This window comes from Dunckerocampus dactyliophorus, chromosome 5 (assembly GCF_027744805.1).
Source record: "Dunckerocampus dactyliophorus isolate RoL2022-P2 chromosome 5, RoL_Ddac_1.1, whole genome shotgun sequence".
In the NCBI taxonomy this organism is placed as follows: Eukaryota; Metazoa; Chordata; class Actinopteri; order Syngnathiformes; family Syngnathidae; genus Dunckerocampus; species Dunckerocampus dactyliophorus.
Window position 1 is genome coordinate 2560034 of NC_072823.1, and position 9894 is coordinate 2569927.

General features: G+C 43.7%; 1 protein-coding gene across 1 annotated transcript in view; it reads left to right on the forward strand.

Moving 5' to 3' along the window:
- LOC129180958 (zinc finger protein aebp2-like) overlaps nucleotides 1-9344 on the forward strand; it is a 167288-nt gene extending 157944 nt beyond the window's left edge. Inside the window, exon 10 of the mRNA XM_054775409.1 lies at nucleotides 9158-9344. Within this exon, the coding sequence (XP_054631384.1) occupies nucleotides 9158-9188 (31 nt within the window). The 3' untranslated portion in view covers nucleotides 9189-9344. The remainder of the gene's footprint in view (nucleotides 1-9157) is intronic.
- The last annotated feature ends 550 nt before the right edge of the window (nucleotides 9345-9894 follow it).

The following is a 9894-nucleotide window of genomic DNA, read 5'->3' on the forward strand; positions in this document are numbered from 1 at the left end:
CCGGTCGATCTATGTTCTTACCCTTACCTATGGTCATGAGCTTTGGGTCGTGACCGAAGCGTCGTGACAAGTGGCTTGGGAACACCTCGGTGTCCCCCCGGTGGAACTAGAAGAGGTGGCCGGGGACCGGGAAGTCTGGACTTCCACTGAGACTGCAGCCTAGATAAGAGGAAGAAAATGGAATGGATGATGGCTGTCCTTTTCTGCCACATAATGAAGTCCTACAAGCTAACTAATAAGCAATGTTATTCTTCCTCAGTGTGGCAGAGCAGGCACACGTTGTATCCTTCCGCCCAGTGTGAAGCACACACTGCATTCTTGTGCGGCGTGCCAAGCGTATTCTTCCACCGGAGCACGCTGTACCGAGTTCTCCAGCGAGTCTTGAGTTTACGGACCAAAATGACATTTTTTAATTAATATTTGGGAGTGCATTCCTAACATGGAGCGGCGTAAACCAGGGACCACCTGTATTGTTTGATTAGTTAAACGACAAAGCCCCTCCTCCTGGCCCTTAATATGACCTCACATTCGGCTGATGCACGTTAACAAATCATTTTCACCAGTGTTTATTTCTGTCCTAATTTGTGTTCCAAGATGTAAGTGCGCCGATACAAGTGGGGAGGGCTGCGAGTGCACACAAACAAGGATTCAGAAGTGACTGCTGATTTGTTTTGACTGGCCTACTCTCTGGTTTACACGGGCCCTTGTGTGGGCGTTCATCCACTGCACGCCTATCGTTCTTCCACAGCGACTTCACACGGCCCAGTAAAAAGGCCTCATCGTGCACGCTGCCATCACTCATCGATGTCACAACAGAATGTTGTGTTTGACTTGGCCGTCAGCTGATCATAAAAACTGTTTATTGATACTTGTTCATGGTTTAAATGTTACATCTCAACAAAACCAAATATCAGCCTTTGCAGCGATCATTTAGCAGCGCAGAATGCTGACACAGGCGATCGGATTAAGTGGATTATTGAGTACGCTTGTGGGCTACCATCAGTCAAGCTTGCTTCCATTTAGCACAACAGTAGTATGTATGAGTCCCATTAAAACTGCATAGCATGCCTCAGTCCAATCAGATTGTACTCTTTCTGTCAGCAACCACAATCTTTAATAAAGAAGAAAAAGCTTTTTTACTCAGGTTTGAAAGTGATGTATCATGTTGTAAATGAATTAAAGTCGTTATTCTTCTTCTACTTGTCATATCAATCCAACAGCTTGGCAATAAAAATCAGGAAACGTTATGTTTCTCCAGAAAAGAGCAGTGGTAGTTCTGAACCTGTTAAGAAAACCCAACAAGTGAAATGATGTACATCCTGGGCAGGTCAAACAAATGTTATACTGTCAAAAATAAGTGTCTGTGTTTCTTGAAAAACTTTATCCAAAAAAAGCTAAAAAAATTAAGCCTATGTCCCACCGCTGACCATGGCTGATGAGGAAATGATTGTGGGTGTCCCACGTTCTACAATATACAGTTTTGTATACTGTACACATTCTGATGTATTTTTTTCTACAATGACCGAAAGCCCAGAGGGAAGAAGTACTTTTATGGTGGATTTTGGCAATTATGCTGCAATAAAAATTAATAATAAAAAGCCCAGCACCACTTTTATAGCCACTAAGGTCCAGTTTTAGAGGTGAGCAAAGCAATGTTCAGGTTTTATGTTTGATATTTGAAACATTGTATAAACGAGAATGTTTGGCCCAATCCCTGAAAATGAAAGGTGACGTCATTTTCAGCTGATCAGTCAGTGAGTCAGGCTTTTCTAGGCGGTGAACTCTTATTGCTCAGTAGGTGTGTTTTTAGCGGCTCTGATCTAACATCCTCAAATATAACCCAACCAGGTTAGCTTTAGCGCCTACGTTACCATGGTGACATATTGTGCTAAGTAGTGCACCAGACTTAATCCTCAAACTGACCCTGGATAAGAAGAAATCCTGCTTTGTAGTACAGGCCTCAGATTCAGAGGTAGTCGGGATGGAGGTGGAAGAGTTCATCTATCTTGGAGTCTTGTTCATGAGTCTGGAAAGTGAGATCGACAGGCGGGTCGGCACAGCGCCTGTAGTAATCAGGTCGTTGTACCAGACCGTCGTGGTGAAGACAGGGCGAAGTCGGAAGGCAAAGCTCTCAATTTACTGGTCGCTCTATGTTCCCACCCTCACCTCACCGCTCCTTCACATTGATAGGAGCCAGTTGAGGTGGCTCGGACATCTCGTCCGGATGCCTCCTGGATTCTTTCCTGGTGAAGTGTTCCGAGCATGCCCAGCTGGGAGGAGGACCTGGGGCATACTTAGGACATGCTGAAGGCATCCTGTCTCGCACCTGGCCGGGGAAAACCTTGGTGTCCTCCCTGTGGAACTGGAACAGGTGTTCTGGGCTTCCCTATTGAGACTGCTGACCCCATGACGCAGACCAGGATAAGTGGAAGAAAATACACCCTGAGAAGGGCGATTCTGGGTCTTCCGGGATCACTCTCTTTGGTTCTCCCTTTAACTCTGTACTACATTGTACCACCATTGTGGTGGTGCATTAAGGGAACATCATAAATACTATGCAATAGTCCAAATGCTTTTGCTCCAGACAGTCAAGACATCTGGGTTCGAATCACTGTTGGAACATCTCTGTGTGGCGTCTGCACATTCTCCCCAGGCTTGCGTGGGTTTCACCCCAAAACATGCATATTAGGATAATAAAACACCATCACTTGCACCCGAACATCACAAAAGCAAATGCAAAAAAGCAAATCCCAGTTGTGTCTTATGAAATCTCGCAGGAGTTCAACTCTAAATTGTATGACTTTTAAGGGGTGTAATGTATTTATTTGTCGATGATACAGATGGTCCGTGCGTGTAAGAGTGTTTGCATGCTCATGTGTGTTTAGAGATTTGAGACACGATAGGGGTCATTGTTGTCTTTGTCCAACCAGATGTTGTCCAGCAGCCTTCCCCTTGGCAAACTGTTAAATCAACCTTTAAATATCCTGTTTACATCAAGTGTGGACAGCACGCACTAGCATGAACTAAAAGGTGAAGGCATATGGAGAGGAGAGTATAGATTTTACATGGCTAACCTCATAGATGAACACACAGCTTTCTGTACTGCAGACTAGCAGGGAACATTCATAAGTGCACTGAGCTATCAGATATGAGTAAGGAAAATAAAATGTGAAATGTTCCCACATGTTGGGGCTGAATGGAGGGTACTCACACACACGTGTTGTGTTCAAGCCAGCTCCAGGATATTTAAGCCAGCATAAACACACTCTTTTTCTGAGGGGGTGTCTAGCAGCTGGTGTAAAAGGGGTATGTGACATCGGGGGCGAGAAAAATCTGATAACATTGTCCGTGCAAAACGAGAAGCGGTGAGTCTGGTGGATCTATTCACCGTCAGCCAAGACTGGCCTGAGCTCACTTGTGGTTGTTCAATCAAGAGAAGGTTGTGAACTTTTCGCTTTTGTCTGTGAAAACAAGGGCGGCTCACGCGACACGGCTGCAGTCCAAGCTGCCGTGCAGAAGGCAGAGCAGACATGAACGATACCAGTGGGATGAAATGAACGTTTTGTTTTTTTTTTGCTTCGACATTACTAATGAGCCCATTCATTAAGCCTCACAACGCAGATGTGCAGAACACGTTTCAGCCTGATTTTGTTTGGGCTAAAATCTACAAGCGTGTCGACCCAGACTACTGTGAAGTACTACTCCTTGTATATCACCATATTTTGCATTCCCTACTCTTCAGGAAGCCATATAAGGGCTAGAATTAAGCCTTTGATGCGTGAGTGTATTTACGTGCGTATGTGTGCGTGTGCATTTGCATCACTTCGTGAGCTAACTAGACAATAAAATACTGAAAGAAGCTTGGCAAAGTCTCAGGTGTGACACTTTGATTGAGTAACTCTCCCTTGTTTTTTCACATTTGTGTCTGTATATGGGTAATATTTATAAATATCTTGTACCTATCATCACGGCTTGGCTGTATCATTTGAGGATGCAGGGATAGAAATAACAAAAATGAACACATGATAATGTTACCTTACCTGCTTTTCCTCCCGACATTACAGTGCAGTGGTACCTCCGTTCCAGAGGGTCCGTCGGAAACCGAATTGTACAAAAAACAAAACGCATCAAAGATAATGTAAAGCCAATTAATCCGTTCAATACACCCCAAAATATGAGACAATAAATGATGAGTGAAATAGATAAATAAACATTTTCCTTTTTCCTTTACTGAAGACTATTTTTGGCAAACACGGCAATGAGCTTTGAGTGTTTTGCTACGACTTCTTTCTTGAATTCAGTAGCGTTTTTATCACCTTCTTTATCAAAGTGCTAACTAGTGTTGGGCGTCAAGTCTCGAGCATCAATGGGAACCGGGACTAACGTTGAGATTCTCCCGGGATCGCTCACAATACATTCGATACTTACCTCACAAATCACCGCGAGCACCAACGAAGAAGAAGCAGCTCATAAGTTTGGCTTCCAAATGGTAGACAATGATATCAAGCAAAGGAGGGTCAACATGATTATACACCTCCAGATTTACGGTGTGGAAATAACGGAGTACCTCGTCTTTGAGGCGTTATGTCAGACCTCCTAGAAGCACTCAGAATCAGGGAAGTCCAACAATAAATGACGACTTTCTCATGCCAGTGTAGCCGAGGGGTTCAGGGCACCCGTGTAAATAAAGGACAGGAGCTACGGCTGTAGGAGGTAAGTATATTCACGTGCACAGCTGGTCCGAACAGTCAAGGCACCTTTTAAACCGACACAACACACTTCCGGCCTTCAAAGTAAGAGCTCCATTGGCTACACCCTGTTTACTTATAATGAAATAAGGGTGTTGTAAAAAATACCTTACACCAACATTGAGGCAAAGTATACCAGTTTCATGCCGTGTACTTTTCACAGACAAATCTTTTACAAGTTGTTGGAGTGTGCATGTTTACGTGGCTACAGCATCACACACTCGCTAGCACATAAACAACAAATAACAAAATGTTTTTCCGTTAGCTTTTCAAAAGCAAACATCTGTTGTGAAAGTGTGCTCCTGTAGAAAGAAAGTTCAGAGCATTTATATTCAAGTTGAATGGTTTGACGTTTACATATACTGGTTGAAAATAGCCCTGTGCGAAATTCCTAAAAAAAATCATTAAAAAAATCCATGGAGAAGTTCAGATATTTCGTCCAAAAAGAACTTTGGTCAGCTCCCTCATTTAAACCTTGGAAACTTTTATGACTCTGGCTCTTAAAAGCGTCGTAATCGAGAATCGTTAGGAACCGGCATTGAAACAAGGAATCGGAACCGGAATCGTTCAAATTCAAAGGATGCCCCACCCTAGTGCTAACACTTGCAACTTACTTTGTCCACCATGGGTGGGTTATTTTGCAGCCGCGCTCAATAAAAAAACAGCAGCCACTTGTGGTGTGACTGTGTTAGTTAGCAAAGAACTACAAAGTCAACTGGTGATGATGTCATAAATGGGTGACTGCGTTCGGGAGTTGACAGCGGGCTAACAGGCATGTTTTGTAGTAAAAACACATTACGAATACAGCTGGGCTCCCGCAGTTTATATACAACACAGCAGGACTGAGTCATCAACAAGTGGGATTCTTTGTTTGGGTACTTGATTCCGCAAAAAGATAGGACTAGGGACTAGTTTGTTTGCCTGCACGATAACTATATGACAGTGTTTTGTTGAAAACCGAATCCTAGGACAACCATTCTGTTATACTCCACCTTGCAGCAGCGGTCCAATATCTTGCGGACTTCAGCCTACTCTTGGATAAAATGTGCCTCTTTATCGTAAGCAAACATGCAGAGAACTGCTTCGTTCCCCTGTTGTTAATGCTTGCTAATGTACTTTGTTCTGACTCATACTTACTATGCATCATTTTCCACAGTCCACAATCAATCAATCATCATCTCGTGTGCTCAAGAAAAAATGAGACAGTCACGATTAAGGTAATGAAGAGACATGACGTAAAAATCATCCGACTAAATGAGACTATGAGTCGATATCAGGGGTATGCAATGTGCGGCACATTGTAGGAATAAAATGCATTTTAAAAACAAAACAGCAGAAGTGGGAAAAATAGAGCAAAAATGCACAATGTCAAGAGAAAAAGTGCACATGTTGATACAAACTAATAACAATGCAAACTCTTTTCCCCTGTTTACACAATATCATTTTTCAATACGTAGCCCTTCATGGAAAAATGTTTGGACACCCCTGGTCTACAACAAGCCAAACTCAAGATGTACCATTTTGCATTCTGCATGGCCGGGGGGATTGCTTATATCACTTAGTTAGTGGGCTACTTTCTGTTTAAAGGAGGACTATTTAGTACAAATGGCCAATTATTGGCATAAAAATGTGATATCAGTTTTTCTGTCAATAATGATATTGGTGCCGAATGATGCCGCGCTCCGCACAGCAATGAGCTTTCGAGCTCAGTATGTCAGCCATCTGGAATGATTTCCACGTTTTGTCTTTGGATTTTAAATATGCAATTAGCAATGAAAGTGCGAGGAGGACTCATCGAGGGAGTAATCTGGGTGACCATATTTGATTAGCAAAAACCAGGACACGACGCACGGTGGCATAGTGGTTAGCATATTGGCCACATAGTCAGCAGATCTGGAAGATCTGTGTTTGAATCTCCGTTTTGGCATCGCTGTGTGGAGTTTGGATGCTCTGTTTTCTCCGGCTACTCCGGTTTCCTCCCACATTCCACATCTCACATGTTAATTGGCCACTCTAAATTGTCCATAGGTGAATGTGAGTGTGAATGGTTGTTTGTCTGTATGTGCCCTGCCATTGGCTGGCCACCAGTCCAGGGTGTACCCCGCCTCTTGCCCAAAGTCAGCTGGAATAGGCTCCAGCATACCCCCGCAACCCTCGTGAGGACTAGCAGCATAGAAAAATGGAAAACGGGTGAATGGAAAAACCAGGACACTCTTGGCCCGGCAATGAGATACTCAAATGATACTCAAAGGTTACTCAAAGATTTGGTATACAATAAAATCATGTTTCTAAGCAAAGACACAAATTCCCAAGGGAGAACATTCAAAAACCATCACAAAGATGATTAAAAAAACAGAAAGACGCAGAAAGCAACCTGAGGTCAAATGCTTCAACTCACCAGGCGTAAGAGGATTAACAGCGTGCAAATGTTTTGCTTTTTTTTGGGCTTTTTGGTAACACTAATTAAAAAAAAAATAACAAAACAAAAAAATGCCCACATAGCAGCCTCTCGAGTCACGAGTCACTCCATTGAAAAACAATGAAAACAGGACGTTTTCTTTACTTTTTTTTAAAAGAAAAGTAGAGAGCAAGCTGTGAACACAGGACATGTCCTGGGAAACAGGACGTTTGGTCACCCTATCTAATCGTGTAATCTGTTTTGTTCATGCTACATTCAGGCTTGACATGTTGAGTAAGCCCAGTTTATAGCAGTTTGTGCCAAATGAGCACCTTTTAAAATCATATAGTTTCCAGCATTATTTAATTGGATTCTTATTTGTGAGTTCATTTAGACTAACCTGTCCTACTTTTTGATCAGAGAATGTTATTTTAGTTGACTGCAGGTCATGGTTTTTAGATGACTTTTGTTGACACAAAATGTTCACTGTTCGCTCTAATTTTTCAAGTGTCTGAGCACACTTTGTAGCATCACCTGTCCAAAACCTGAGAGGTAAAACCTTGAGGTACTCCAACTTCCATTCTGTGGCATTTTGTATCTGAGTGGGTTCAGAAGGTCAGCAAGGCGTAATGTAGCTTTCTTTTGTGTCGACGTCAGACTAAACAATTTATCCAATTCATAATCTGAATCTTGCAGGAAACACCTCGTATACTATCCATCAATTTTCTATGCCGCTTATCCCAATTAGGGTCGCTGGGGTATGCTGGAGCCTATCCCTGACTTTGTGCGAGAGGCGGGGTACACCCTGGACTGGTCGCCAGCCAATCGCAGGGCACATATAGACAAACAACCATTCACACCTATGGACAATTTAGAGTCTCCAATTAGCCTGACATGCATGTTTTTGTGGAAACCGGAGTATCCAGAGAAAACCCACACACGGGGAGGACATGCAAACTCCACACGGAGATTCGAACCCAGGTCTTCCCGATCTCCTGACTGTGTGGCTAACCACTCAGCCACCGTGCAGCCCTTATGAATACTATGTACACTAGTATTCCATTATTTCCTTTCTGCTAGCGGGCCGCATTTTACTTCAACTTAACCACCGCCCCATTAGCTATGAGCGCTGCTAATGAATTGATTGGCTGCGTAAGTAAATGCGTACCAACGGGATCTCATCAATGGCTGGACAGTGTTCGTCATTGTGTTGTTACCGCTTGTTGTCGTCTGTCACTCACGGGGTTGCATTGCAAAACGCTACAGAATGAATTATGTGTTTATTTTATTTTATTTTTTACAGTTCAGGATGTATTTTATTTTGTGCCCTGCAAGGCTTTGCTGTGAGCTGAGAACACAGGATCGGTGCTCCAGTGCACAGCTTAAAGGGAACGTTGTTTACAATAAACATGGCTCTTTGTCTGTAACTTGCATTGCATATCGCAGGATTTGTCTTATTTTGCACAAACAGCTTTTATTTATCGAGGCGGCAGGTAGAGCAGGTCGTCCAGAAACCGGAAGGTTGACGGTTCGATCCTCGCCCCCTCCACCGAGTCACTGTGACTTATTAGTTTTAGGGAAGAGCCCGGTGCTCGGTTGATATCGGTACAGGAAATGAAGCGTTAGACAATACTGGGATATTGGTTAAAAGCCAATAAATGTATCGAGCATCTTTACTATTTAGGATGAAGTGGATGGGATCTTTTTCATTCTGTGGTAGAAGGTGCAGCAGTTCTATGGCTGCACTTGGCAGAGATGAAAATGTTTTGTTTTGTTACAAAGCCATGAATGTATTAATATTTTGCAATGGTTGTATATACTGTAGTTGGATGTTCAGCTTAGAGATTGTACCAAGTCATTTTGGACAACTGTATGCTTCTAACCATGTGGTTACAGTCCACAGTTCGGGGACGCAAGTCAACTCGGATGATGTCATTATTACCATGAACCAAACTACAGCGGGTACCAGAAGGAGTTGTTGACATGCAACTGTGTGTATTTGTCCTACCAGTCGTCAGGCACCAGTGTCATGGTGGATATAGCAGTGATGGGAGAAGCCCACGGCCTCATCACAGACCTGCTGGCTGACCCCTCGCTGCCCCCAAACACCTGCACCTCGCTGCGAGCCGTCAGCAACCTGCTAACCACCCAGCTCACCTTCCAGCCCTTACACCGGCCACGCCCTGCTCCCCTGCTTAACCCCGCTGATGCCTATGTCTGCTCCGACTCGGAGGAGGGACCCGAGAAGGGAGAGAAGACATCCATCCATAAGGTAAGAAATTCATGTGGTGACACGTGGTGCAAATCATGACAAGCACTCGGCCCAGCCATCTGAATTTACAGTTGTTTTTGGGAAGTATGCAAAATGATCCTTAGATGGAATTGTGGTCCACCTTATTATGGCCGAAATGATTTAAAGGGCACAAATCGTTCAACACACATGTTAATCTTTCAGCCCGTCTTGGAGCTAATGGGTACCGCCGCCTCTCAGACCTTTTAGCATCAAATGAACGAGAGTGTTTTTATAGAGTTGAGTGAAGAAAAATACAGCACGTCCACCGCTTTCTCCCTTTAAAGCCGCAGCTGCGTCAACATGACAGATGTGCAGAAGCCAGACATCGTGTCTGTGTGTGTGTGTGTGTGTGTGTGTTGTGTCATAGAGGAGGCAACATAGTGGTGAACACATCTCTTGAAAGGTTACAAAGACAGAGGAGCTGGATGTCCACCAGATGATGTCCACCAGCTCCA